The sequence below is a fragment of the Harpia harpyja genome, chromosome 9 (assembly GCF_026419915.1).
Source record: "Harpia harpyja isolate bHarHar1 chromosome 9, bHarHar1 primary haplotype, whole genome shotgun sequence".
NCBI lineage: Eukaryota > Metazoa > Chordata > Aves > Accipitriformes > Accipitridae > Harpia > Harpia harpyja.
The window spans coordinates 27,649,836-27,677,750 of NC_068948.1; the positions used below are offsets into that span (position 1 = coordinate 27,649,836).

The following is a 27,915-nucleotide window of genomic DNA, read 5'->3' on the forward strand; positions in this document are numbered from 1 at the left end:
TTGCCCCTAGTGGGCCGGCCGGGCAGCCGACGCATGCGCACAGCCCCCCTGCCGCCTTCGCGCCAGCCACACTCTGCGCTGCCCCCTGGCGCATGCGCGCTGCTCCCTGGCGCGCTAAAGCGCGAGAGGCCGGTCCTGCCACGTTGAGTCCAGCGGCAGCTGAACTCTCACCTATGCTTTCTCCAGCTGGACAGAAATGGACAGAAACATTTCCCTGGGAAAGGGAGGGTGTTTCAAGGGCTCCCCCAGGAGGGAAACCTCTCAGAAGCTTCGTTTCCCTCCAAAGTATCATCCTATTCCTGAAGGAAAAAGCGGGGAAGAAGTCAGTTCGGGACTTGCCATGTCAAGGGCCCCAGCAGGAGCTGGCCCTGCTCCATGAGGAGACTGATGAATCCTGGCCCAGTAACGACTCCTCAGGTGTCACAAGGGAAGGGGACCATCGCAGCAGCAAATGCTGTGACAGCCTCCTGCACAGGGGTCATCTATCTCCATTAAATAATTAACAATTGCTTTGTTCTTTGCACTCCTAACTGGGGTTCCTGCAATCCTTCCCCAGGATCCATCAGGCTGATCATCTCTTCCGGGACTGAACTAGAGGCTCAGCGAGCTGGCAACCATCCTGAGCCCTGCCACACGTGTTTTGCAGATGGCTGCTCCACGGAGCCCCCAGCGTCTCCCTCTCACGAGACAGGGTCAGACCTCGGGAAGTGGCAGTGCCAGGTGCCACCCAGGGAAGGGTCGGATCCCGGCAGCTGAACGTCAAGAAGGGTGTCCCTCTGCCACCCGCTGCCCACATGCGCACTTCAGCTACAGCTCTTGGGCTGCAGAAGCGTACTGTTTGTTACCCATCACAAAATGCTGACGCCTTTTGTTACCAGGCAAGGGGAAAAGCTCCCAGTGGAGAAGTGTATTTTGTGGTCAGTCTGGCTCCCACGCCTTCAGCTTGAATATATGTTCTTTATTTAATACGTTTATTCTATCCAGAAGCGGGGCGCAGGGCCCCTGAGCTGACTGAGGGATCACAAAGCTGTGCGCGCATCTCCCGCTGCTTGGGGAAGAGCTTCAGGTGGAATGGGTCTTCTTGAAGGCAGTGTCTCTGGAGGCCAAGTGTCCTGGCTTGCTGAGGGGCTAGCTGCTGTCAGGGCTTTAGATACCACAGTAGGCGGGCTTGGTTGGATGAACGTAGCTGAACAAGGCATGTGCCCTGTCATGCTTCTTTTCAGGAAAGTAAAGGCATAGCTTGTCCAGGAGATGACCCGGCCAGAAGTTATTGTCGCTTGACTTTTGCATCTTACTCCTCTGAGGGTGCCTGTGAAAAAAAGCGGGGGAAAAAAGGGAAGAAAAAAAAAAATGTATATAAGAGAGAGTAGCAAGCTTTACAGAAATAAAATTCTGGGCAGTTTCACTGCTTCTCTTAGTCAGTGCAAAAGCGAGCCTGACAAGAACCGGCTATCTGGGCTTCCAGGCCCTGGGAAGCTCTGCCAGACCCGTGCTGACCCTGTAGGTACGTATTGGACGCGACCGACACAGGAAACGCCAGCTTGTGAAGCAAGTATCTTAAGAGCTGGCACGTTGCCCATCACTGTAGTATCGAAACACTTCAACTGAGATAACCAAAGACTATTGTGCTCTGCTTTGCAGTGTTCTTTTCTCTCCAAAAGCTTCTACAGCCATCCAAAGCTCGGCTCTCCAGGACTGTCTTTCTTCCACAAGAATAAACGTTCTCTGAGGGGATTTCAGACAAGCGTTGGCTCAGTCTGAGGAGAAGTTTTGTCACCTCTGTGGTTCAGAGCACAGAGCTAGTCCCAGCTAGTCTGCAAGGCTCCTGCCAGGCACCACAAACTGTTCACCAGCACCATTGCAACCCAATGACTTAGCTAAAACGCGGGAGTGGGCGTGTAGCTGAGAAGAGGATCTGCCCCTTCGCTGTTGCTCGCTGCCTTGCGGCATCCTAATGGCTCACTCCAGTACCTCGGTACTGCCTCTGACGCCGTGGGGACTGAGCACAGAGGGGTGGTACACAGCAGGACGGCAGGAGGGGACCGATCTTCAGCCCTCTTTGAACAAACCTATTTTCTGCCTCCTTGGCCTGGCTTCCAGATGCAGTTCCTGATCTGGAGGTGCTCCCAGGTGATGAAGCATCAGCACGTCCTGTGCTGTAGTATCCTCCAGGCTGCCTGATCTTCCTTATGTCTTCTCCTTCCTTGATGATCTTGTCTCCTGGATGCAGCAGGGCTGTTGGCAAAGTGCAGAGAGAAGAGAGTCATGCCTCGCCCTGGGATCATAAGCCCCGTTTCAGCTTAGATGTTGTAGGCGTAGCAGTCTGCAGCTCAGCCACAGCCATGCCTGTTCCTGGCTACGAACCCACTGATCCCGACCCTGGTCTGACTTCCCGGCTTGACCTTGGACATGCCCCATCACCACAAACTTGCTTCGTGAGCTGCACTCTCGGCTGAACCTGGCTACCGTTCCAGGGGCAACGGGAGAGGGCCCTGGCTGATCTGCAGAACCCTTTGATATCTCAGCCCTGCTCTGGCCCTGCTGATGATATTGCTGACCCCAACTGGCAGCATCTGCCGTGGCCCTCTGAGGGCTGCAAACACGCTCCATCAGCAGTGCCCCCTGACATTAGTTGTGCTTCTGGGCTTGGGAAGAGACATGAACTTGTCAGGTTTAGTGCATTCACATCAGGCTCTGGGTCTTTGCTCTACCTTTCTGCAGCGCTGGCTCGGCAATGTGAACGTTGCGCTCTTTGCACAGCTTGGAGCTCTTCAGATAGCTCGTGACGGCATTCCTACGATATCGGTCAACCAGTTCTCCCAAATCGGCCTCTACAGTTGACGGCAGGCAGTGCTCATCAATGGGGCCATCCCCAGATCTCACCATCCGGCGCTTTTCTTTCCGTTCTATCGGGCTGTCTTTGTTCTGCAAGTAAAGGGCAGGTCCCGATTAGCATTTGGTGGGGCCCTGGAGTTGCTGCATTCCCTTCAGGGAAGCTACAGGCAGGGATTCATCTCAAAAGTATGTGCAGACAGGAGCTGCCACCCTGCAGTGGCATCACAGGGACAGGCACTCCTCTGGGAGTTCGGTTCCCATCCAGAGCTGGGTCCTCAGACGGATACTCCCTGGAGAGCTTAGTAGAAGAGCAACACACCGGGCACAGGTGCCTCAGATGAAAAAAGCCTTGCAGTCACCTTCTCATTTCTGATTTTGTCAGGGAGCCAGAGGCTCTCCCCATTGCCGGTGACTGTGGCGCAGCATGCTGGCAAGAGGAGGTAGCTCTGGATTCTGCCGGAGTTCATCCAACCCAAGATGCTCCAAAGAAAACATTTGGGAGTGAGCGAATGAGTGAGTCACTGTTATGTTTCCATTGGACCGCCTTGCACTGAGCCTCACAACTGAACAGGACAAAGTGCTTATCAGCACCTTAAGGGACAAATCACCTGTCTGGCGGACAGGTTGACGAGATGATCAGAAGACAACTCCGTCCCCAGACGTAGAACCCGCTTCAACTTCTCCTCCTCCTCCTTCTTGCCAGTTACCCAGAAAAAGCGTTTACCTCACCAGAGTGTTCAGAAGCCAAACGAATTGTTTGAGATGGCTTGTAGCACCTCAGCTGCAAGGCACCACGTGCTCAAGAGACTACTGAGAAGCTAATACTCACGATAACGCCTTGCCCTTTCCTCTACTGCTGCACTGTCCTCTAAACCACCCCACATTCACCAAGGCATGGAGGTGCACTTGTTCTCCTGCCTCATACACAGTACCTTCTCCCACCGTCTCCTCTCTCTTAAGTTTTTTCCAATCTCTTCCATTTCATCACAGCTCAGATGCCGTCGTTCTGGCTCGGTGTTGACTGGTGGAAGTTCCAAGCGTATTAACTTTCTTTCAGGCTTGGTAGGAGCATGAGGCTTCATCCCTTTGGCTGTGCCCCCAGAAGAAGGTAGACAAGTGGCAGTTTTGCAGGTGGCCTTCTGGAACTGAGCACCTACACCTAGGATAGATTAAAAAACAAATAAACAAAAAGCCCAGAGAAGCCACGTTAGAGCATAGGAGAAAGGAACATCTGATCCATGTTTAAGACAAAGGGGTTTGGGCACGTTGTGCTGGTTGGAACTCCCAACAGAGCTTACTAAAGAATAAGCTCTTTGGGGTTTTCCAGCTGCCACCAGCAGCTGGAGAAAGGGTCTGCTCTGGGTGAGCTGGATGATGAATGCTAACAAATAAAAATCCAGTACAGGACGTTAAACCACAGGGTTCAGGCTTTGATCCCAACCTGAAAGATCGGCTAACCTGTCTCCTGCAATTGGGCTGACTATGATATTGAACATCCCCCAGATCATTCAGCTTCTCCCTACAAGTCTCCTTCTGGCCACTCTGCTCTAGGACAATGGTCTCAAGAAGCCATATTCTGGACCGCCTTTGGCATTTCCTGTGTGTGTAGAGATGCCTTCCCAACCCAGTGCTCTCCTCTCACCGGTTTTGGTCTCTTGGGATTGTCCTTTCCTCATTTCCAGCCACTGCTTTTGACAGTCAATCAGATCTTCAAGGCTTATAAAATTCCCCGGTTTTGAGGAAGTCAAGAAGATGACCACATCCTCCAGATCCTTCTCACTGATGGAAACTTTGGTCTGGCAACCAAAACAGAAAATGACAGTGGGATTACCAAAAGATCAAGGCTTGCCCCAGAGCGGGAGGGGCAAGCTTTGCTGTTATTCCAGTGAGGCCCAGTGTGAGCCGTGCTGTGTGAACATGTACTGAGAGGCAGTGCAGTGGGGAGATGTAGGAGCCTGGTGGGAGAAAGACCCAAGTATCAACACTGGGAAGTTCGGTGCCAGTTCAGGGTCTACAGCAGGATCCTGGCAGCCACATTACTGAGCGGTGACTGTCTTCCAAATCTATGAGGCAATGGGTTTCCTCACTCCCTGCTAGGACTCACTCTGCAGGTACATCTCTGCAGCTTCCCCTTCCCTTTGCCCTTCAGCTTTTCACAGGTTGTGGGAGCCATTCTCTGAGAGTAAGGCAAGCGAAAAGGCCCCTTGCTGAAGCTCTTCCGCTTGCTCTGGGTTGGCATGCAGGAAAATAGGGCAGAGTGGCAGCAGTTCATCACTTTTCTGTTCCCTATGTACCTCCTTGATGACTTTAATGAAGTCTGCTCTCTTGATCTTCCTCCCGTCCATACCAGCCTTCTTGAATATGTCCACCATGCTCAGCTTCTTTTTGTGCAGGAGGTTATGCAGCGTGCCAAGAGCCTGGGGGTATGGTGCACAAACAAGGGGAACGCTACCCTTCTTCCAGGGCTGGCTGCATTTTTGTGGTGAACGCTGAAAAGGATTAGAAAATACCCTGAGATCACCATTATCCAGGATCACCATGCCCATCAGTGTGGCATCAGCTGGCATAAAGCAGCGTCACTCCACCGATTTGACAGCAGACGCTATCTCCCACGCACTTCCGTACTTACGTCCAGGCTGTCAGTCACGGCTGATTTGACAGCAGCCCTCCTGTCTGCTCTGCGTGCCTTTATTCTTTGCCAGCACCTTTTTTCTTGATTGCTGAGGGAAGGTTTTTGAGTCAGCCATTTTTCAATGTCCCCTAAGCTTTCCAGCTCAGTTCGAAACTGCCTCCTCGCCTGAATCCAAGCCTCCGCCGTTTGTAGACCCTCTTCTGTATCAGAGGTGGTCCCTGGGGAGCTCAGGCTATATTCTTCCTCCCGGGGCAGCTGCAAGACAGACAAATGACAGAAATCCATGGCTCGACTTGGTTTCAAAAAGGGAGAAGCCAGTCTTGCCACAGGTGGAGCAAAAATAATGCGACACCTGGATTTGGATGGCCCACACCTACTTGCTTTTGGTTTAAAGGCAAAGGTTGGATACATATTTCTCCAATGGCGTCATTGGAAACGTGTGGGATACTTGGAAAGTAATGGGCACATAGTGAACAATCCAGACACGATAGAATTGATCAGTTTGTGAGCCAAGGATGTTTTGTAGGCAGTAGACTTCAAGGATGCTTTGCTTGTGGACACATATTTAGCTAACGGTAGTAAGAGCATTCCAGCTGCCTTTAGAAGGCCTTGAACAGAATAAACAAGAAGACAAAAAAAGAAAGATGCCAATTAGAAGAACACAGGTGCGCATTCCACGATAAAGGGAACTTGGCAAAGAACCTCATTTCCACAGCTTATCTTGACCAATTAGACTGAGACAAGTTTCGCATGTTTTATTTAATACAACCAATTATGCCTTATGTTTATGCGCGTGTACAGTGTTGTTATAACCAATCATTAGGTGTAACTAGGCGCGTGGACAGCTCATGCTAACCAATCTCTAATTTGCTTATGCATGAACAGTAACTAGAATGAACATATAAACCGAGCTATCTTGGCAATAAAGTGGCATCTGCTTGATCATATTGATTGTGCGCAGTGTCCGTGACTTCCACGTCTACAGGAGACCATGCTCCAAGACCACTTCTGGCTTGACATCAGTCAAACTCTCGATCACAGCCTTGCTGCTCACGCTGGTACTTTACACAACAACAGATGCACTTCTTGCAGAATCGAGAGCTGGGGTCAGGTGGATATGGTGGTTTCCAAAAACGGCAGCAAGCCCATCACAGAACAGTACGGAAACATGCATGGTAGGACGTGGTCAAAAACGGCGGCCTCCGTGTGTGTAGCGGGCAGGGGCCTCCAGTTCTGACGTGCTTCTGGCTGAACTGGGAGGTGTGGGGTGGGGTGGGATGGAGACAGGGCCGTCAGCAAACCGTAGAGCAGCATGAAAACAGGTGGATCCTGCCATGTCACAAAATGCTGGCTCCCTGCCACCAAGGAGCAGCTGAAGTAGCATGTCGGCCACTTAGCTTATGAAGAGCAGCTAGAGTGCTCTCCATACTACTTGTAGAGACAGCTCTCCCCCTCCACACCACTGAGTGGAGCTGACTCAAGCCATGTGACTGGTAGAGATCCTGCTCAAGCCCCAGAGCCAGTGTGTGGGCAGAGGTGGCCTCCTTTTCAGGGATGGAACAGGCCCTCTGATGCCCTCACACTGGCTGGCTGCTCGTTTTGTCCCTTGGCCTCTACTGGCAATTCCTCCCTCATAGCAGTGAGCAGGTGAGAATGAAAACCATAGCCACCCACCCTGCTCTTTGGAGGGAACAATGCTCCTGGCACTTCCAGACCTTCCCAACTCAGTGCCACCACAACCAGAAAAAGGCCGCTCTGTTGACAATCCCATACCTGGGCCCTCTGCATCTTGTCACTTTCTCTCCCAGCTTGCTGTTGAGGCAACCTTCCTGCTTTTCTGTTCTCTTCTTTCTCCTTCCTTTTGGCCATGGATGCCTCCAATTTTCTTCTACCGTTCAGCCCAAATACAGACTGTTCTTTCTACAGAAACCCAGAAATGCAATAGCAGCAGTTACTCATCTTTTTTTTTTTTTTAAATAATGCTCTCATCTCTCTCTCATCTTCCCTTTTTTCCAGTTTCTGTCAACAGACAGTTCTTACAGATGCAACCAGAATGTCCTTTTGTTACGACCAATGAACTAAGTCATCAAAGAGCTACTTTTTGAAAAGGGCTTGTTGTGGTTTAACCCCAGCCAGCAACTAAGCACCATGCAGCTGCTCACTCTCTCCCCCCCCCGCAGTGGGACGGGAGAGAGAATCAGGAAAAAAAAAAAAAAAAGTAAAACTTGTGGGTTGAGATAAGAACAGTTTAATAGAACTGAGAAGAGGAAACTAATAATGATAATGATAACACTAATAAAATGACAATAGTAAGAATAAAAGGATTGGAATATACAAGTGATGCACAGTGCAATTGCTCACCACTCGCCGACCAATGCCCAGTTAGTCCCCGAGCAGCAATCCCCCCACCACCACTCCCCCCAGTTTATATACTAGACATGACATCACATGGTATGGAATTCCCCTTTGGCCAGTTTGGGTCAGCTGTCCCGGCTGTGTCCCCTCCCAACTTCTTGTGCCCCACCAGCCTTCTTGCTGGCTGGGCATGAGAAGCTGAAAAATCCTCGACTTAGTCTAAACATTACTTAGCAACAACTGAAAACATCAGTGTGTTATCAACATTCTAGTACTGAACCCAAAACATAGCACTACACCAGCTACTAGGAAGACAATTAACTCTATTCCAGCCAAAACCAGGACAGGGCTACAGTTCCTTTTCTGAGATGAACAATACCCAAAATAGGTAATTGAACAGGAAAATGAGCCACAGTAAGAGATCTAGTCAGAATCGGTATCTGTGTATTTTTTTATGTACCTATTTCTCCTATGATATCCCCACTTGATTTTCTACAATCAAGTGACACAACGGGTGCCTCAATCCGTATTATGTACCTGTCCTGTCTGCCTGTGTTCTTCAGAAGTAGGCAATGGCAATTCAGGGCTCTCAAAAGGAGGTTCTTTGTGCTGCCTTCCTGGAAACAGTCTGAAAATACACACCAGTGTGAGTTGGTACGAGCGCAGGAACAGTTTCTTCTCCATCCTGTGCTCACGCCGCTCACCTGCTTTGGCAGCAGAGCGAGCTCTCTTCACCCAATTGTCTTCCCCTCCACAGAGATAGGGATAACCCTGAGCTGTAACGCTCAGATGTGCCAACAAGGAAGTCAAGGAGATGAGCTTTTTCCATAAGGCTCCGGGACACACAGCCTGATGCGGCCCTCTTGATGGAATGGGAGGATTTGCATCCTGTGCAATGACAGGCACCTGGAGATACTGGTATCTCCCTCCTGGCCATTACACCGACCACTGCAAAGCAGTCCCAAATACTGTGGGACTTCCCATCCAGCAAGGAAATGCACTGTGTGGCGATGTCTGTTAACAGCCCTTCTGAGTTAATACAAACACTGGGTCCAAAGGAAACAGGGGAACAGGTTTCTCAGAGAGCTTGGGCAGTCTGCATCCCTCAAGGCTTTGAAGACAAGCCTGGATAAAGTCCTGAGCAACCTGGTCTGACCTCAGCTCATAGCTGACTCTGCTTGGAGCAGCTGGTTGGACTAGGACCTCCCAAGAGCCCTTCCATTACTGTATGAGCCTATAAAACATCCCACACAAGTACTAAAGCACAAGGCCACTCTAATCGAGTCCTTTCAGAGTTTCACCTGCCAGGGGGCCCTTTTCCCTCCATTTTCTCCTCTGCTTCTTCCTCCATCTCAGCTCTGGCTAAGCAGTCTGGAGAAACACCCGTTTGCAGAAGGCGTAATGTGTGACGAACAGCCGCTGCAAGCATGAAAGGAGAAAACCTTTTAGAACAGGCAGGAGGAGGCACAGATCTGCTCTGCAGTGTTAGAAGCTGTTTAATGCCTCACTGGGATTCCTTCCGAGACCTGTTTTCTCAGAGGGAGATCTTGAGTCCTTTCTGACACCAGCCCTTGATCCTGTTCAACCCTTGATAGCCGAATTATTCTCTTCGGTGTGAGTTTTCTCCTGCTGCAGCTAGTCCTTCCTCTGCACAGTGGCTTTCGGGGCGAGACAGATCTTGGCGCTTAACAGCCTCTTTCAGGGGAACAATTTCTTAGCATTGCATACGTGTTTGGTATACAAAAATTTGCTATCATGGCACATTCAACTCAAACATGTTATAGCTCTGATGTTCCGGAGGAATTTAGGTCAAGGAGCTAGACTTCCCAGCTTCAAAAGAGAAATGAGGTCTCAGCACAGCTTAGCACCTTTGGCACAGTTGTTCTCTACGCAATTTTTCTCATTGAATCATGCCGCAGGGATTCCAAGAGATACACCAACCCCCCAGCCCCCCACAACTCAAGGCAGAGTTTGTGATTCACAGTGCTGATGGACTTCCCAAAACATTTACTCCCTCCTGCACAAACTCCTAAAATGGAACACTCCAGGGCATGGAGTGCAGGGGCAAAACATACTTCAGCACCATCAACTGCAGTTGGTGGTGCTGAGCCCACCTTGTTCCAAAATGAGTCCCTTGAGACTTACCAGGAGGGGTAAATAGAGGCACACAGGGTGCCTCTACCATCCCAGGCATCTCTTCTAGCCTGGGCCCTAAACACCCACCCGTAATGAAGACAGGCAAATGCGCAAACCTCTGCCAGGAATCGGTCACTCTCATTCCCATGCACATTACCTCTTATTCCCATGCTGCTCAAAGCACTCTCGAATTCTGCACATATCTCTTCGTCTGTGAGAGAAGCTGTTCGAGGCACAGCCCTAATCTCAAACCTGGAAATAGGAAGAAGGCACCATTCTGAGAAAAGGGCTGCTTTGCCAGAGGAATGTCAAAGTATCTCTATAGAGAGAGTCAACCTCACGTTCTAGGCCATTAAGGGAACCACCGAGCAGTGCTGGCCTCAGGAATGGCTCAGCAACCCCTCGCCAGACAGAGGTTTTGGTTTTTTGCCTCAGTCCTCCTGTGCCATCTTGACCCAAGCAGGCATTTCAGAGATACCTTTAGAATCATAGACTCATTTAGGTTGGAAAAGACCTTTAAGACCATCGAGTCCAACCACCAACCATGCCCACTAAACCATGTTCTGGAGTACCTTGTCTACACGCCTTTTGAATACCTCCAGGGATGGTGACTCAACCACTTCCCTGGGCAGCCTGTTCCAACGCCTGACAACCCTTTCAGCAAAGAAATTTTTTCCTAATATCCAATCTAAACCTCCACTGCCGCAACTTGAGGCCATTTCTTCTCGTCCTATCTCCAGCCACCTGACAGAAGAGACCAGCACCCACCTCACTACAACCTCCTTTCAGGTAGCTGTAGAGAGTGATAAGGTCTCCCTTCAGCCTCCTTCTCTCCAGACTAAACCACCCCAGTTCCCTCAGCCACTCCTCATAAGACTTGTGTTCCAGGCCCCTCACCAACTTGGTTGCCCTTCTCTGGACAAGCTCCAGCACCTCAATGTCTTTCCTGTAGTGAGGGGCCCAAAACTGAACACAGTACTCAAGGTGCAGCCTCACCAGTGCCGAGTACAGGGGAACAATCACTTCCCTGCTCCTGCTGGCCACACTATTTCTGACACATGTCAGGATGCCGTTGGCCTTCTTGGCCACCTGGGCACACTGCTCGCTCATATTCAGCCGGCTGTCAGCCACCACCCCCAGCCTTTTTCTGCCAGGCAGGCAGCTTTCCAGCCACTCTTCCCCAAGCCTGTAACGCTGCATGGGGTTGTTGTGACCGAAGTGCAGGACCCAGCACTTGGTCTTGTTGAACCTCATTCAATTGACCTCGGCCCATCGATCCGGCCTGTCCAGATCCCTCTGTAGACCCTTCCTACCCTTGAGCAGATCAACCCTCCCTCCCAACTTGGTGTCATCCACAAACTTACTAAGGGTGCACTCGATCCGCTCATCCAGATCATTAATAAAGATATTAAACAGAACTGGCCCCAGTATTGAACCCCAATACTGAGCAATACTTTGATTCACGTGACTTTCACAGAAGGCACGGAAACGTCACAGGCAGAGGACTTGCATGCATCCGGTCTCTGATCCACCCTCTAAGTGAAGCTTTCCATGTTATACTCAAAACAACAGAAATATTAGGGTCTTATTTCTGTTAAATGTTTGGGCAGTCTCTACCAATGGAAAGAGAATGAGCAGATGAAACGTTAGGAGGGTTGCCTAAATTCCTCTGCCTAGTGAACCAGTTCCCTCTGATTGGGGGTAATGGTAAAATGCAAACCACAATCAGTAATGGAGGATGCACAACTCCAGACTACGCAAAAGCAAGGATGACATTAACTGCAAACCAGTAATTTGACAAAGTGCTACATTTGCACTTGGTCAGATGAGGGCTGCAGAAACAAATATACTCACTGTGGAAACTGGTGGACACGGCCAAAACGGCTCAGAGAGAGAGTGGCTTCTTTGTCCGATATGACCCATTTCTTCTGCAACAGAGACAGAAACATCTGATGTGACTCCAGGGAAATGAACTCAATGCTCACAACGGCCTTTCCATAGCTCCAAGAATTAGCAGCCTCTCAGCAAACTTCTGGCCAAGTGCCTCAGCCCCTTGCTAAAACAAGCTGCACAGCGTATAATCTGCTAGGGCAAGGAACATTGCCAGCCTTTTTGCAAGGACCAGACTTGACGGTGTCAGGCAGGAGGCTCCTTGTTTACCAGGGAAGAAGTCAATGGAGGCAAACACATGGGAAGGCCCATTACGAGCCTGGGTTCCTGGCTGCTGGTTGCAGTGAGGTTGCTCGCTTTAACTATTGCTGAACTGAGAGCAAATAGTTCCAAGCTGATTTTATCCCCAGAGTCCTTCCAAAGACTTCCAAAGAGTATGCATGCCTCTGCAGCATGGAGGAATCCAGCCACCGGCTCCTTCTCTTCCATCAGGCCAGGAGAACTACACCAACAGCGTGCCAGCAGCCACGAGGGGCTGGTCTCAGCAAGGCCTTGGCATTTCTGCGCCTCAGCCTCATGTCCAGAGCGTGGGGTGAATGTCACCACCGCTGCCATTGCTTTGGCCTTTTTCCTATTTATGGCAAGGCCCTTCCAGGGCTTTCCCTTGCCCAGCAAAAGTAGTACAACGACGTGCCTTCCCAGCACCCTTGAACCACGGCAAATAAAAGAAACTACAGAAGGCTCTCACTGCTACACACCATGCCTAGCCCAAGTGACCCAGCAGGTTACAGCTGGCCAGCAGGGCTCAGTTCCCCAGTCCTTTGACGGGACGTCAAACCCTCTCTAGGTAGCACTGCAAAAGCAATAAACTTACAGTGAACAACTTCTCTACCACGTATGTAGACTCGTTGAGGCTTAGTAAAAAGTCTTCGCAAAATGCCATTGTCACTTCTGTTCCCCGGATAGCAAGAGTGCCAATGTCCTTTAAAATGAAGTCCGTGTCTTCTCTGTTTGTTAGGATGAAGTAGAAAAAGTTCAGGGTTTCCTGCATGCAGTTCTGCACAACTTCCTCAGAATATGGGACGTCTGAGTGGATCTTCTTGTAGTTCACTGACACTTGCTTAATCTCGCCTGGAAAAGAGGAGGAAGACTGTAACTCAGACAGCAGTTGAGCAGACTCAAAGTGCCAGCAGCTCCCGGGTAAAATACTTTGCTATAGCATTGTCTGGTCTAACCACCTGGTACAGCTCCTTAAAGGAGCTGATGTAGGCCCCTCCTCAAGTTAAGGTCAAATCACTCCATTAATGGATGTGCCAAGCCACAGCCATGATTCCTAAACAGAATGAGGAACATCTGTGTCCACACTGTGCAGGAGGGCAGGACAGGGTGGGACGAATGGGGTTGGTTCCCATGGGAAGAGCGGAGGGTGCTGGGCCATGGAGCTGAGCCCACACGTAGCACATTCCTGGTCTGGGGAGACTTGCATATAAACAGAAATAAACCACCAAACTCTTAGCGTTGCACAGGCCCTATCAATGGCACACTGCAGAAACAGCAATGGCAGCAATGGTCAGAAACGGCAACAAATCTGGTCATCAGCAGGTTTCTGTGCTAGCTATCATTTCCGTCTCTCATTCAAGGCTCTCTACAGCTGACTTTGACCCACTTCTCTGCATAAAAGTAGCTCTGAGGGTCTGTGGGTGTTTGCCTCAACAAGGTCTGGTGCAGTGCAAGAACAAAGCATCAGCATCATCTCAACGGCTTTATGGTAAACAGTTCCAATAAAGGACCAGCAGCCAGCAAGCATCCTACAAATCAATACATGTGGCTGGCACGAACCCAATTGCTCAAGCAGATTATGGAGAGATGGTCTAACTTTGTACAGCCTTAATAAAAACTAGTGCAAAAGAAATGGCCCCTTTCTAGGCATTGCTGCTTGGTGGGCTGTTTGTGTCATCCCATGGAGGTTGTTCTCGGGGCCTTCTGAAGGCCTCTGATGTGTCCATCATTGCTTCTAAACAGCAACCAGCATAAACACCAAATATATGGGCGTACGGGAAAACAAAGAATTTCTTTGCTGTTCTTACCAGGAACAGGTACAGAAGCACATTGCAGCCCACGGATCTGTGCAACAGTCCTGGACAGCAAAAACACAGGTCTCTGAAACGTGAGCACCTCGCCATTTTCAAAAGAGAGCCATTTTTGAAGATGAAATGTCCCCAGTCCTGTTACCCTGACAGCCCGAGGCTGGGAAAAAGAAGAGAAGGGCAAGCATTTGTAGGTTGAAAAACAGAGTAAGGACTTGTGAGAGCTTGCAAGGGGGGTGCCTTGCGCCCTGCCGCCTCCTGGTGCGGAACGCTTTTGCACACCTCAACCAGATTTTTATTTCTGTATTTATATATTGCATATATATAAAATATATATTTTATGTTACTTTTTAAAAAATTAATTTATTTATTTTATGTGTCTCAATTTATGGAGAAGCTGGTCTGGCACATTTGTGGCAAATCTGTAAATCGCAATGCAGTTCTGGGAAGAACAACAGCACTTGCTGGCACAGGGCTGCCGGGACGCCTGAAGCCATCTGGGCGAGGGGAGGGGTAGGGTAGGATCCCACCTTTCTCTTCAGGAGCTGTTGCCGAACATACTTAGACACACTGCTCCAAATAGTAGTGACATCTGAAAAGCAAGGGAAAGGCACGTCAAGCTCTAAGTCAGCCAGCTCACGTCCTGTCAGCACATCTGTAGACAAGGAGGCAGCAGATGCAAGTGTGCTTCAACACGCCTCACAGGATAAACCCACCTGTGACATGGGCCAAATCTTGGATTGGCCTCAGCCTTCTTCCCGTCACAGCCAGGTCCCTGAGTGTGACCCACTGCCGAGGGAAACCCGTCCATGGGACTGCCACCACGGCAAGGGGAGGGTGCTGCATGCACCAGACTCTGTGGGGCTCAGAGTGTTCCCAGGGGCCTTCTCGGCAGGGACGAAACCCCACTTCTCACAACTATTCATGCCATTCATCTTGTCTGCAGTGATACTCGTCAGAGAGCTCCCGAAGACCTTACCGTTGACAGAAAGCTTCTTGAGGGTGGGAAACGTGACCGTGCTGTAGCCGTCAGCCTTGCTGCAGAGCTCAATGTTGGTGATCAGCTCTTCCGGGTTTGTCATGTTCTTGCTTTGGGTCAGCACGTGAGGCTGCAGGGGGAACGATTTTAATGTCTCCTGCTAGGAAACACCCCTTCTCCGATGTCCTCCGCTGTGCTTCACAAAACAGCTCCCACACTGTCCTTTGTCCACCTCCCTTTGTCCTCTGCGTCTCTGAGGTACAGGAGAGACTCCTCATGTCCCCTGGATCAGAGACCTTGCCGAGGCCTCACAGGGAAGTGAAGGAAGGGTCTGGGGCACGGGGTTATGATGAGGAGGGGCTCTGTGACACAGGCTGGGGTCACAGAGGGATGACCCTACATCACCCCCATGCCCGCTGACCCAGCCAGGTTTGGTCCTGCAGTGAGAAGGGGGCTGCTCCCTAAAACACACACCCAATCTTCACTCCCCAAGGAGGCCATGGGGCAGGGAGAGCCTCCGAGATGTCACCAAATGATGGAAATGAGGACACAGAATCACACAATCACGGACTGGTTGAGGTTGGAAGGGACCTCTGGAGGTCATCTGGTCCCAACCCCCCTGCTCAAGCAGGGCCAGCTCTTTTTTTCCAAGTAAAACTGTGGTGCCTACAGTCATAAAGGACATCCCATTTTCCTCCCTCCAGTTCAGCACTGAGTATTGTGACCATGACACAGATATCACTTGGTCTCTGTGCATTGTTGATGGAATTGTAGACTTTCTTGGAAGAATTAAAGATCCGTTTCACTGTCTGAAAATCCTGTATGTGGTATCTGGAGGCAGGAATAGGTGGCAGAAAGAACTCCAGCTGGTCTGGCTCCGGCTGATAATCCTGTCATCTGGTGGTGCTCCCCCAAGTACGTACCTCTCACAAGATGCCTCAGCTCCCTTTTCCTACAGCCCAGCTATTTGATGCTCAAATCTGCCCACTTCCTGTCCCTGGCAGCTATGCCATAGTTTGCTTGCCCAAGGCATGGCAAATTCTTGCCAAAAAAGTGGGACAAAAACATTTCCTTGGGAAAGGGATGGTGTTTCAATGGCTCCTCCAGCTGGGAAACCTCTCACAAACCATGTTCCACTCCCACACCTTCAGCTTGAGTATACGTTCTTTAGTTAATACGTTTATTATATTCAGAAGCAGAGCCCAGATCCCCTGAGCTGACTGAGGGATCACAAAGCTGTGCACACATCTCCTGCTGCTTGGTAATAGTAATACTAATATTAAATTTAATATTTTAATTAAAAGAGTAATAGGGGCTGGCTGGTGATAGACAGTAACTGTAGCTCCGTTGAACGTCGGACTAGAACCTGTGGCTGCTTTCACTACTCCATTAGTAATTATCTCTTTAATTCGGTTAACAGCTCCTAGTTGACAGAATACGAAATTAATTTATATTTCGGCCCTTGTCAACTGCCCAGATTAACCAAATCATGAAATGACTAGGGTTACTTTCCCATATTCTGCAACAGCAGATCTACAGGCAAAAAGGTTGCTTCTGACAGCAGGGCCCAATATTAGCATCCTGGGATTGCATCACAAAGGATGGCAACAAGCATCAGGGCTCCTTCTCCACTCCCACCCCGATAAAGCTTAGGCTAATATAGGCAGGTGGGCGGTTTTAGCCCACATATTTTAGCAAATGCTAGAAACATCTACATTAACCCTGTACAGAATTTACATCTGCATGAATGAGCAAACTAACATGTAAAAAATGTTTACCGGCTGTGGAAATCAAGGTAGATACAAGTGGGCAGCTTCAAGTTTCAAGAGACAACTGAGGGCAAGCCCGTGAACTGATACGCAGAACAAATGAACACCTGAACAGTTTATAGTTTTCCTTTTTTTCTGGCAGGCATAGGCAAGACCGGAGTTCTTTGTGCTTCTAATGGAAATGTAGCTACCTCACAAAAAACGTTCACACTTGTATAGTAAAGGGAAGGTCTCCCTGTCACGACCTACTGTAATGGGATCTCAGCATGTTATCAGCAAATAAATTCACACAGAAGAGCTACACCTGCCTAGGAACCCTACTCACTCCCCCCACCTTCCTTGTTGTCTATCAAAAGTTTTATGTTAATGACTAATGCAGTACAGAGCACCTGAGGTAGTTTTGAGGCAGAGATCTTAACATCAATGTTTAAATGGGGTCTGTTATCGACACCAAGATATTTATAGTACCAATCCATACCGGTCACAACAAAGCCCCTTAGTAAAACCCCTTTATCACAAACAATGACAGGAAAAGAAGAACGCTTTGTGCACTTACTGTCAACCAACTCCCGTGTCTGACCCTGGACATGAAGATACAAAGGACGCTCCCTGGAAAGGAAACGTCAAACATACCATTAAACCCACAGAGAACATACAATAATGGATTCAATCTAATTATATTACAGTCATCTAGACACATGAAGTCTTCCATAAAGATCTGAAACACTCTTCACATAAGGAAGTAAATACATGTTCATTGAATATCACAGTGCTCAGTAAGCAACGCTTTGCACTGAAAACTGAAGAGATTCAGGAGTTATTTACACAACGACTTATTAAAGTTATACCACTGAAAACGTTAATTTGCTTGTCCACATGAAAGGTTAACTAACTAAAAGCCCCGAGTCTATGAAATATTAGCTCTCTTTGGGCAACTTTCCGGTTACGTTCTCAGCAAACTGCACAAGGGATCCAGTATAGCGTTGAGTCGAAGAAGTTCAGCACAGTCTGATCTGTCACGTTTGTGGTTTGTCTGGTTTTTTTAATTTCACCCTATCAGTACCAAGCAGGTGGGAAAGCAGCTATGCAGTCAGACTATCATAACAGTAAACATACTCGAAACACTCAACAGGCAATTCGCTCTGGCACCCAAAGGTGACACTGCTCACGAAAAACCAAAAAAAAAAAAAAAAACCAAAGCCCCCACCACTTAGCCACCCAATGAGAAAAAAAGCATAAGGCCCAAAAAAGAAAATACAAACCCGGGTCCCACTTTTGCTTTCTCTTCTGCAGTCATGAATCTCCCTCGAGTAGAGACAGCCGCTCCACTCAGCTGACTTATCTAAAACAATTTAAAAAACCCAGTGACAAGTTTACCAATAATAAACAAAGCACGCACAAAACACCCAAAGTGGTTTAAGCTATGTTGTTGTATAAAAAGACCAGAAGCCGTTAATAAAGTGGGAAGAGAATGAACAGTGCCTGCTGGAGGATACCAACTATGCTACCTTACCTCATCATATGACATTTTATCGAACAAACCAATAAACTACGAAATAAAGTGTCTTAGAAAACACAACAAGTTTTGTAAAAAGAGGAAACACCCACTGAATACGGTTTATTGCAAGCTCTTTTAACCTCACAAACAGGTACAAATGTGTTGCCAAGCCTAACAAGTCAGACGTAGATCCTGAACATACCTCATCCTGAGTCTGTCCTCTCGTCAGCAGGTTTCTGCATGTGAGGGGGACATCGTTGATTTCCACCTCTGCCACCACAAGGTCATCTTTGCTCTTACTTGTAGCCGGACCTTTTCCCAGAGCCTGCAGCTTCAAAGACAACCGTTGCAAAAGACCAGCAGTTGGAAAGCAGAGATAAATGATGTAACAAACAAATTGGCCCTAGTACTCTAGAGGTGAATATCCTTTCCATTCTCCCCTTTCAGCTGTTGAACCCAAAAGCTTTACAAACATTAGAAGAAAGCACGTTACATCTACTACTTAATAATCTACCTCTTCACAACCTTGTGCCCAAGTAAAAACACTAGTTTTATCCTCAACACATTTTAATATAATAAGTAATTACTGTTTCTGTTCTATAAATGGAGAAACACGTGTAGAACTAAGCAGTGAAGTTGCTCAAACGGAAACCAAGGCACCTCACACTTGAGTTGGCACCTCCGACAGAAATCTGCGAGACTAATAAAACATGCAATTCATGCTTCTCTCAACTCCCCTTACACAGAAACAGAATTTAGAATTTCTGTTCAAGATCTAAACTCATCCAACACTACAACCACGCTTGCCCCCACCTTGTTTTTTTAAAACAAGGGCATAATATTTTGTGTCAGTATCTAAGCGTCTAAGAAAGAAAAAGCCACGGAGCCACAAAGAGATGCAGAAGATATGACAGAAGACTTGTAGTTACAACAAAGACCTTATAGCTTTTCCCACGTACATAGAGTTAGATAGTACATCCTCCTAAAAATTTTGAAATGCTTTTGGGGACATAAGCATAAACCAAGACTCTGTAAAAAAAGAGCCTTCCAGTAACATCCAAAAGGCACACATCCGGTCTCATCAATATCACATGAAGCACAGCACTTGCATGAGAGCCAGAAGGCAGCTATAGAGGGACATAAGTCTAACGCGTTGTACATGCATCCTGTTTCTCCCTTCCTTCCACATGTTAACAAAAAAAAAAAAAAAAAAAAAGTACATTCATTAACCTGCAGGCTCCTCGGTTTCCATTCACTCACAACCTGAAGTGCCATCAGAGTTAATTACTCTGGAAATGTCATCATTGAACAGTTCCTAACAAAAGCAAGATATGCAATAAACAACCAATCCCATTTGCAAATTAATTGGCTAAGCAGTTCCCACAGCAATATAATTTGTCACAGGATGCCAGAATGCCACCAAAGCTTATGGAAAAAACATAGATGGAAGAATGAGACATCAGTATCTTCCGATTTTTAGGTGTTTCAAACTGCCAGTAAACGAACAGACTTCACTTCCATCTGGTATGACTGCAGAGGCTACGTGAAACCAAGCCACGCATTCTTCAATGCTGAAAATTTCACATCCTCAGGTGGACATTAAGTATCAAGAAGCAGGCACCACCACGCAGCACACAATGTGTTAAAACCATCTAGGACTGCCGATAGCAATGATCAAAGAAACACTCACTAATAAACCTCACGTATTAAAAAGGCTGTAACAATCATTTCGGATACAGAACCTACAGAAAACCAAATACGGTGAACACGTGGCAGGGTACATTTGCCACTCTTCCCTATATTATCTGTGAATAAGTCCAATGACAAAATGAAGACTCATTTTCATGCTGCCTCACAAGGCAAATGCCTAGAACATATCTGGCAGTCCCACCAATACTATGCATGTGAAAAAGAAGACACAATCCGCCCTGAAAACATACTCTTCTTGTTAACTTTGTATTTGAGCGAGTTTGGAAGGCAACGTGAAACAGCCTTCTAAGCTTGGCTCTAGCATAGGCTAAGAACACACAGGAAAGCAAGACTGTTCTTGTTACTGAAATGGGAAAACACGCTTGAAGTTACACTTGCTTTAGAATTTAAAAGTTCAGTTGGAAGGGACCTACAACGATCATCTAGTCCAGCTGCCTGACCGCTTCAGGACTGACCAAGGCTCACGTCAGGGCTGACCAGAAGCTGACCAGGTTGGTCAGCACTTGCACATACGGCTCCGACTGATAACTTGCTTAAGCATGAGAATAATTTCGTCTCATATTTCAAACCGGCGGTTTTATACAGCAGTTTTTATGTCAGCTGTACTACTTAGAAAATACTTCAGAAAAAAGTTTATCACGTTCCTACAGATCTCTTTGGTTAAGCCTTACAGAAGAGCAGCGGGACTGACCTCGCAGCTACGCCACTGTTTTCTGTTGCTGATAAAATTTGAAGAAAGGTTTCCCGATTGTTTTTTGTCACATCCTACTTCACGAAGCAAACCTCCATCGTTTCCCGTCTCACCGAGAGCCATTCCGACAAATAAAGGACGCAGGTCTCCAGAAAACAGACGCGGTACCCACCCTCGCCCACCACCTCCGGGCCTGGCGGTCCCACCGGCACGGCACGGCGCGGCTCCTGCCGCCCCTCCGGGCACCCACCTTGTCCGCCGTGCTGGGCGCCGGCTTCAGTTTCCCTTTAGCCATTAACATCGCGTTGATTTTCGCGGCCACGGCCGCGGCCGCATCCAGCGCTCCCGAGGGGGCTGCGGAGCTCTCGGAGCCCGCCACAGCGGAGCCACCATCTCCGCCGCCGGGAAAGGGGCGCCCAGGCAGCGGCGCCGTGCCGGGGAGAAGGAAAGCGGGGGCCGGGCCGGGCTGGTCCCACTTACTGCGGCGCCTGGAAAAGAGAGAGGCCTCAGTCCCGGCCGCCTCCGAGCCCGCTGCCCCGCGGGAGCTCCAGGACCTGCCGCGCCTCGGAACCGCCGCACCGAGGCCCTTCTCCAGGGGTGCCCGACGACCCGCCGCGCCCGCGGGCCAGCCTCACCCGCCAGCGGCCCCAGCGTCGCGCTGCCCTCCGCCACCCGCTGACATGGCTCCGGCCCGGCTCCGCCGCCTCCGCGCCAGCCGCGCCGTCATTTCCGGCCTCGAGGCCGCCTCGAAACGCCCCTTCCGGGCGTTGCCACGGAGACGGCGCGGCCCGCGGGCGGCGTCCGCTCCGGCGGAGGGGCCGGGAACTGACACCGGGCAGGCGAGGGGGAGCGGGGCGGGGCGCGGTACCTGCCCCCGCTCTCTTAGCGGGCGGCCCGCTCCGTGGCTGACCGTGGGAAACCGCCCACCGACCGCGCAGCGCAGCGGCAAAGGCGGGGCAGGGTGGGACAGGCCGGAGAGCACCCACCCCGCGGGGCTGCCGGCGATGACGTCGCGGAAGACGGCGGCTGCAGTCGAGCACGCGCGCTCCCGGTCCTGCAGACTTCACGCACGCGCACTGTTGCCCCTAGTGGGCCGGCCGGGCAGCCGACGCATGCGCACAGCCCCCCTGCCGCCTTCGCGCCAGCCACACTCTGCGCTGCCCCCTGGCGCATGCGCGCTGCTCCCTGGCGCGCTAAAGCGCGAGAGGCCGGTCCTGCCACGTTGAGTCCAGCGGCAGCTGAACTCTCACCTATGCTTTCTCCAGCTGGACAGAAATGGACAGAAACATTTCCCTGGGAAAGGGAGGGTGTTTCAAGGGCTCCCCCAGGAGGGAAACCTCTCAGAAGCTTCGTTTCCCTCCAAAGTATCATCCTATTCCTGAAGGAAAAAGCGGGGAAGAAGTCAGTTCGGGACTTGCCATGTCAAGGGCCCCAGCAGGAGCTGGCCCTGCTCCATGAGGAGACTGATGAATCCTGGCCCAGTAACGACTCCTCAGGTGTCACAAGGGAAGGGGACCATCGCAGCAGCAAATGCTGTGACAGCCTCCTGCACAGGGGTCATCTATCTCCATTAAATAATTAACAATTGCTTTGTTCTTTGCACTCCTAACTGGGGTTCCTGCAATCCTTCCCCAGGATCCATCAGGCTGATCATCTCTTCCGGGACTGAACTAGAGGCTCAGCGAGCTGGCAACCATCCTGAGCCCTGCCACACGTGTTTTGCAGATGGCTGCTCCACGGAGCCCCCAGCGTCTCCCTCTCACGAGACAGGGTCAGACCTCGGGAAGTGGCAGTGCCAGGTGCCACCCAGGGAAGGGTCGGATCCCGGCAGCTGAACGTCAAGAAGGGTGTCCCTCTGCCACCCGCTGCCCACATGCGCACTTCAGCTACAGCTCTTGGGCTGCAGAAGCGTACTGTTTGTTACCCATCACAAAATGCTGACGCCTTTTGTTACCAGGCAAGGGGAAAAGCTCCCAGTGGAGAAGTGTATTTTGTGGTCAGTCTGGCTCCCACGCCTTCAGCTCGAATATATGTTCTTTATTTAATACGTTTATTCTATCCAGAAGCGGGGCGCAGGGCCCCTGAGCTGACTGAGGGATCACAAAGCTGTGCGCGCATCTCCCGCTGCTTGGGGAAGAGCTTCAGGTGGAATGGGTCTTCTTGAAGGCAGTGTCTCTGGAGGCCAAGTGTCCTGGCTTGCTGAGGGGCTAGCTGCTGTCAGGGCTTTAGATACCACAGTAGGCGGGCTTGGTTGGATGAACGTAGCTGAACAAGGCATGTGCCCTGTCATGCTTCTTTTCAGGAAAGTAAAGGCATAGCTTGTCCAGGAGATGACCCGGCCAGAAGTTATTGTCGCTTGACTTTTGCATCTTACTCCTCTGAGGGTGCCTGTGAAAAAAAGCGGGGGAAAAAAGGGAAGAAAAAAAAAAATGTATATAAGAGAGAGTAGCAAGCTTTACAGAAATAAAATTCTGGGCAGTTTCACTGCTTCTCTTAGTCAGTGCAAAAGCGAGCCTGACAAGAACCGGCTATCTGGGCTTCCAGGCCCTGGGAAGCTCTGCCAGACCCGTGCTGACCCTGTAGGTACGTATTGGACGCGACCGACACAGGAAACGCCAGCTTGTGAAGCAAGTATCTTAAGAGCTGGCACGTTGCCCATCACTGTAGTATCGAAACACTTCAACTGAGATAACCAAAGACTATTGTGCTCTGCTTTGCAGTGTTCTTTTCTCTCCAAAAGCTTCTACAGCCATCCAAAGCTCGGCTCTCCAGGACTGTCTTTCTTCCACAAGAATAAACGTTCTCTGAGGGGATTTCAGACAAGCGTTGGCTCAGTCTGAGGAGAAGTTTTGTCACCTCTGTGGTTCAGAGCACAGAGCTAGTCCCAGCTAGTCTGCAAGGCTCCTGCCAGGCACCACAAACTGTTCACCAGCACCATTGCAACCCAATGACTTAGCTAAAACGCGGGAGTGGGCGTGTAGCTGAGAAGAGGATCTGCCCCTTCGCTGTTGCTCGCTGCCTTGCGGCATCCTAATGGCTCACTCCAGTACCTCGGTACTGCCTCTGACGCCGTGGGGACTGAGCACAGAGGGGTGGTACACAGCAGGACGGCAGGAGGGGACCGATCTTCAGCCCTCTTTGAACAAACCTATTTTCTGCCTCCTTGGCCTGGCTTCCAGATGCAGTTCCTGATCTGGAGGTGCTCCCAGGTGATGAAGCATCAGCACGTCCTGTGCTGTAGTATCCTCCAGGCTGCCTGATCTTCCTTATGTCTTCTCCTTCCTTGATGATCTTGTCTCCTGGATGCAGCAGGGCTGTTGGCAAAGTGCAGAGAGAAGAGAGTCATGCCTCGCCCTGGGATCATAAGCCCCGTTTCAGCTTAGATGTTGTAGGCGTAGCAGTCTGCAGCTCAGCCACAGCCATGCCTGTTCCTGGCTACGAACCCACTGATCCCGACCCTGGTCTGACTTCCCGGCTTGACCTTGGACATGCCCCATCACCACAAACTTGCTTCGTGAGCTGCACTCTCGGCTGAACCTGGCTACCGTTCCAGGGGCAACGGGAGAGGGCCCTGGCTGATCTGCAGAACCCTTTGATATCTCAGCCCTGCTCTGGCCCTGCTGATGATATTGCTGACCCCAACTGGCAGCATCTGCCGTGGCCCTCTGAGGGCTGCAAACACGCTCCATCAGCAGTGCCCCCTGACATTAGTTGTGCTTCTGGGCTTGGGAAGAGACATGAACTTGTCAGGTTTAGTGCATTCACATCAGGCTCTGGGTCTTTGCTCTACCTTTCTGCAGCGCTGGCTCGGCAATGTGAACGTTGCGCTCTTTGCACAGCTTGGAGCTCTTCAGATAGCTCGTGACGGCATTCCTACGATATCGGTCAACCAGTTCTCCCAAATCGGCCTCTACAGTTGACGGCAGGCAGTGCTCATCAATGGGGCCATCCCCAGATCTCACCATCCGGCGCTTTTCTTTCCGTTCTATCGGGCTGTCTTTGTTCTGCAAGTAAAGGGCAGGTCCCGATTAGCATTTGGTGGGGCCCTGGAGTTGCTGCATTCCCTTCAGGGAAGCTACAGGCAGGGATTCATCTCAAAAGTATGTGCAGACAGGAGCTGCCACCCTGCAGTGGCATCACAGGGACAGGCACTCCTCTGGGAGTTCGGTTCCCATCCAGAGCTGGGTCCTCAGACGGATACTCCCTGGAGAGCTTAGTAGAAGAGCAACACACCGGGCACAGGTGCCTCAGATGAAAAAAGCCTTGCAGTCACCTTCTCATTTCTGATTTTGTCAGGGAGCCAGAGGCTCTCCCCATTGCCGGTGACTGTGGCGCAGCATGCTGGCAAGAGGAGGTAGCTCTGGATTCTGCCGGAGTTCATCCAACCCAAGATGCTCCAAAGAAAACATTTGGGAGTGAGCGAATGAGTGAGTCACTGTTATGTTTCCATTGGACCGCCTTGCACTGAGCCTCACAACTGAACAGGACAAAGTGCTTATCAGCACCTTAAGGGACAAATCACCTGTCTGGCGGACAGGTTGACGAGATGATCAGAAGACAACTCCGTCCCCAGACGTAGAACCCGCTTCAACTTCTCCTCCTCCTCCTTCTTGCCAGTTACCCAGAAAAAGCGTTTACCTCACCAGAGTGTTCAGAAGCCAAACGAATTGTTTGAGATGGCTTGTAGCACCTCAGCTGCAAGGCACCACGTGCTCAAGAGACTACTGAGAAGCTAATACTCACGATAACGCCTTGCCCTTTCCTCTACTGCTGCACTGTCCTCTAAACCACCCCACATTCACCAAGGCATGGAGGTGCACTTGTTCTCCTGCCTCATACACAGTACCTTCTCCCACCGTCTCCTCTCTCTTAAGTTTTTTCCAATCTCTTCCATTTCATCACAGCTCAGATGCCGTCGTTCTGGCTCGGTGTTGACTGGTGGAAGTTCCAAGCGTATTAACTTTCTTTCAGGCTTGGTAGGAGCATGAGGCTTCATCCCTTTGGCTGTGCCCCCAGAAGAAGGTAGACAAGTGGCAGTTTTGCAGGTGGCCTTCTGGAACTGAGCACCTACACCTAGGATAGATTAAAAAACAAATAAACAAAAAGCCCAGAGAAGCCACGTTAGAGCATAGGAGAAAGGAACATCTGATCCATGTTTAAGACAAAGGGGTTTGGGCACGTTGTGCTGGTTGGAACTCCCAACAGAGCTTACTAAAGAATAAGCTCTTTGGGGTTTTCCAGCTGCCACCAGCAGCTGGAGAAAGGGTCTGCTCTGGGTGAGCTGGATGATGAATGCTAACAAATAAAAATCCAGTACAGGACGTTAAACCACAGGGTTCAGGCTTTGATCCCAACCTGAAAGATCGGCTAACCTGTCTCCTGCAATTGGGCTGACTATGATATTGAACATCCCCCAGATCATTCAGCTTCTCCCTACAAGTCTCCTTCTGGCCACTCTGCTCTAGGACAATGGTCTCAAGAAGCCATATTCTGGACCGCCTTTGGCATTTCCTGTGTGTGTAGAGATGCCTTCCCAACCCAGTGCTCTCCTCTCACCGGTTTTGGTCTCTTGGGATTGTCCTTTCCTCATTTCCAGCCACTGCTTTTGACAGTCAATCAGATCTTCAAGGCTTATAAAATTCCCCGGTTTTGAGGAAGTCAAGAAGATGACCACATCCTCCAGATCCTTCTCACTGATGGAAACTTTGGTCTGGCAACCAAAACAGAAAATGACAGTGGGATTACCAAAAGATCAAGGCTTGCCCCAGAGCGGGAGGGGCAAGCTTTGCTGTTATTCCAGTGAGGCCCAGTGTGAGCCGTGCTGTGTGAACATGTACTGAGAGGCAGTGCAGTGGGGAGATGTAGGAGCCTGGTGGGAGAAAGACCCAAGTATCAACACTGGGAAGTTCGGTGCCAGTTCAGGGTCTACAGCAGGATCCTGGCAGCCACATTACTGAGCGGTGACTGTCTTCCAAATCTATGAGGCAATGGGTTTCCTCACTCCCTGCTAGGACTCACTCTGCAGGTACATCTCTGCAGCTTCCCCTTCCCTTTGCCCTTCAGCTTTTCACAGGTTGTGGGAGCCATTCTCTGAGAGTAAGGCAAGCGAAAAGGCCCCTTGCTGAAGCTCTTCCGCTTGCTCTGGGTTGGCATGCAGGAAAATAGGGCAGAGTGGCAGCAGTTCATCACTTTTCTGTTCCCTATGTACCTCCTTGATGACTTTAATGAAGTCTGCTCTCTTGATCTTCCTCCCGTCCATACCAGCCTTCTTGAATATGTCCACCATGCTCAGCTTCTTTTTGTGCAGGAGGTTATGCAGCGTGCCAAGAGCCTGGGGGTATGGTGTACAAACAAGGGGAACGCTACCCTTCTTCCAGGGCTGGCTGCATTTTTGTGGTGAACGCTGAAAAGGATTAGAAAATACCCTGAGATCACCATTATCCAGGATCACCATGCCCATCAGTGTGGCATCAGCTGGCATAAAGCAGCGTCACTCCACCGATTTGACAGCAGACGCTATCTCCCACGCACTTCCGTACTTACGTCCAGGCTGTCAGTCACGGCTGATTTGACAGCAGCCCTCCTGTCTGCTCTGCGTGCCTTTATTCTTTGCCAGCACCTTTTTTCTTGATTGCTGAGGGAAGGTTTTTGAGTCAGCCATTTTTCAATGTCCCCTAAGCTTTCCAGCTCAGTTCGAAACTGCCTCCTCGCCTGAATCCAAGCCTCCGCCGTTTGTAGACCCTCTTCTGTATCAGAGGTGGTCCCTGGGGAGCTCAGGCTATATTCTTCCTCCCGGGGCAGCTGCAAGACAGACAAATGACAGAAATCCATGGCTCGACTTGGTTTCAAAAAGGGAGAAGCCAGTCTTGCCACAGGTGGAGCAAAAATAATGCGACACCTGGATTTGGATGGCCCACACCTACTTGCTTTTGGTTTAAAGGCAAAGGTTGGATACATATTTCTCCAATGGCGTCATTGGAAACGTGTGGGATACTTGGAAAGTAATGGGCACATAGTGAACAATCCAGACACGATAGAATTGATCAGTTTGTGAGCCAAGGATGTTTTGTAGGCAGTAGACTTCAAGGATGCTTTGCTTGTGGACACATATTTAGCTAACGGTAGTAAGAGCATTCCAGCTGCCTTTAGAAGGCCTTGAACAGAATAAACAAGAAGACAAAAAAAGAAAGATGCCAATTAGAAGAACACAGGTGCGCATTCCACGATAAAGGGAACTTGGCAAAGAACCTCATTTCCACAGCTTATCTTGACCAATTAGACTGAGACAAGTTTCGCATGTTTTATTTAATACAACCAATTATGCCTTATGTTT

The 27,915-nt window shown here is 50.0% G+C and overlaps 3 protein-coding genes across 6 annotated transcripts; all 3 read right to left on the reverse strand.

The window, feature by feature from the left end:
• Positions 1–937: 937 nt before the first annotated feature.
• LOC128146155 (EF-hand calcium-binding domain-containing protein 12-like) lies at positions 938–18,027 on the reverse strand. Of its 4 annotated transcripts, XM_052797316.1 has the most exons (18): positions 17,946–18,027; positions 17,240–17,292; positions 14,915–15,044; positions 14,466–14,590; positions 13,936–14,095; positions 12,723–12,979; positions 11,813–11,886; positions 10,116–10,210; positions 9,124–9,241; positions 8,360–8,450; positions 7,241–7,387; positions 5,465–5,722; positions 5,130–5,324; positions 4,478–4,631; positions 3,768–3,994; positions 2,712–2,925; positions 2,070–2,235; positions 938–1,309 (listed from the first exon to the last, which is right to left on the reverse strand). In XM_052797316.1, exons 2-18 carry the CDS (start codon positions 17,270–17,272, stop codon positions 1,147–1,149), a joined length of 2,607 nt encoding a protein of 868 aa, XP_052653276.1. In that variant the 5' UTR covers positions 17,273–17,292; positions 17,946–18,027; the 3' UTR covers positions 938–1,146. The 4 variants fall into 4 exon arrangements, 3 of the variants coding, with proteins under 3 accessions (XP_052653276.1, XP_052653277.1, XP_052653278.1); XR_008236695.1 differs by lacking the exon at positions 2,712–2,925 and having other exon boundaries at positions 1,172–1,309; XM_052797317.1 differs by lacking the exons at positions 5,130–5,324; positions 5,465–5,722.
• A 399-nt stretch (positions 18,028–18,426) lies between these two features.
• Positions 18,427–21,755, reverse strand: LOC128146537 (translation initiation factor IF-2-like). Its single transcript, XM_052797968.1, has 5 exons — positions 21,693–21,755; positions 21,218–21,636; positions 20,833–21,070; positions 19,412–19,496; positions 18,427–18,512 (listed from the first exon to the last, which is right to left on the reverse strand). Exons 1-4 carry the CDS (start codon positions 21,753–21,755, stop codon positions 19,434–19,436), a joined length of 783 nt encoding a protein of 260 aa, XP_052653928.1. The 3' UTR covers positions 18,427–18,512; positions 19,412–19,433.
• Positions 21,756–22,611: 856 nt separating this feature from the next.
• LOC128146159 (EF-hand calcium-binding domain-containing protein 12-like) lies at positions 22,612–27,559 on the reverse strand. The gene is made up of 7 exons (XM_052797324.1): positions 27,126–27,559; positions 26,791–26,985; positions 26,139–26,292; positions 25,429–25,655; positions 24,373–24,586; positions 23,731–23,896; positions 22,612–22,970 (listed from the first exon to the last, which is right to left on the reverse strand). Exons 1-7 carry the CDS (start codon positions 27,537–27,539, stop codon positions 22,808–22,810), a joined length of 1,533 nt encoding a protein of 510 aa, XP_052653284.1. The 5' UTR covers positions 27,540–27,559; the 3' UTR covers positions 22,612–22,807.
• Between the last annotated feature and the right edge of the window lie 356 nt (positions 27,560–27,915).

Excerpts from the sequence above, each read along its gene's own strand:
- LOC128146155 (XM_052797316.1), bottom strand. The coding sequence starts at position 17,272 with ATGTCCAGGGTCAGACACGGGAGTTGGTTGACA. Across the intron at positions 14,096-14,465 it reads AACAGCTCCTGAAGAGAAAG|CCTCGGGCTGTCAGGGTAAC; the intron begins GTGGGATCCTAC and ends TCTTTTTCCCAG. Across the intron at positions 10,211-11,812 it reads CGTGTCCACCAGTTTCCACA|GTTTGAGATTAGGGCTGTGC; the intron begins GTGAGTATATTT and ends TCCTATTTCCAG.
- LOC128146537 (XM_052797968.1), bottom strand. The coding sequence starts at position 21,755 with ATGCGCCAGGGGGCAGCGCAGAGTGTGGCTGGCGCGAAGGCGGCAGGG. Across the intron at positions 21,637-21,692 it reads CAGGGGGGCTGTGCGCATGC|GACCGGGAGCGCGCGTGCTC; the intron begins GTCGGCTGCCCG and ends TGAAGTCTGCAG. Across the intron at positions 19,497-20,832 it reads CGCCCAGCACGGCGGACAAG|GAACTGTTCAATGATGACAT; the intron begins GTGGGTGCCCGG and ends TGCTTTTGTTAG.
- LOC128146159 (XM_052797324.1), bottom strand. The coding sequence starts at position 27,539 with ATGTATCCAACCTTTGCCTTTAAACCAAAAGCAAGTAGGTGTGGGCCA. Across the intron at positions 25,656-26,138 it reads ATCCCAAGAGACCAAAACCG|GTGTAGGTGCTCAGTTCCAG; the intron begins GTGAGAGGAGAG and ends AATCTATCCTAG. Across the intron at positions 24,587-25,428 it reads AGAGGAGACGGTGGGAGAAG|AACAAAGACAGCCCGATAGA; the intron begins GTACTGTGTATG and ends CTTTACTTGCAG.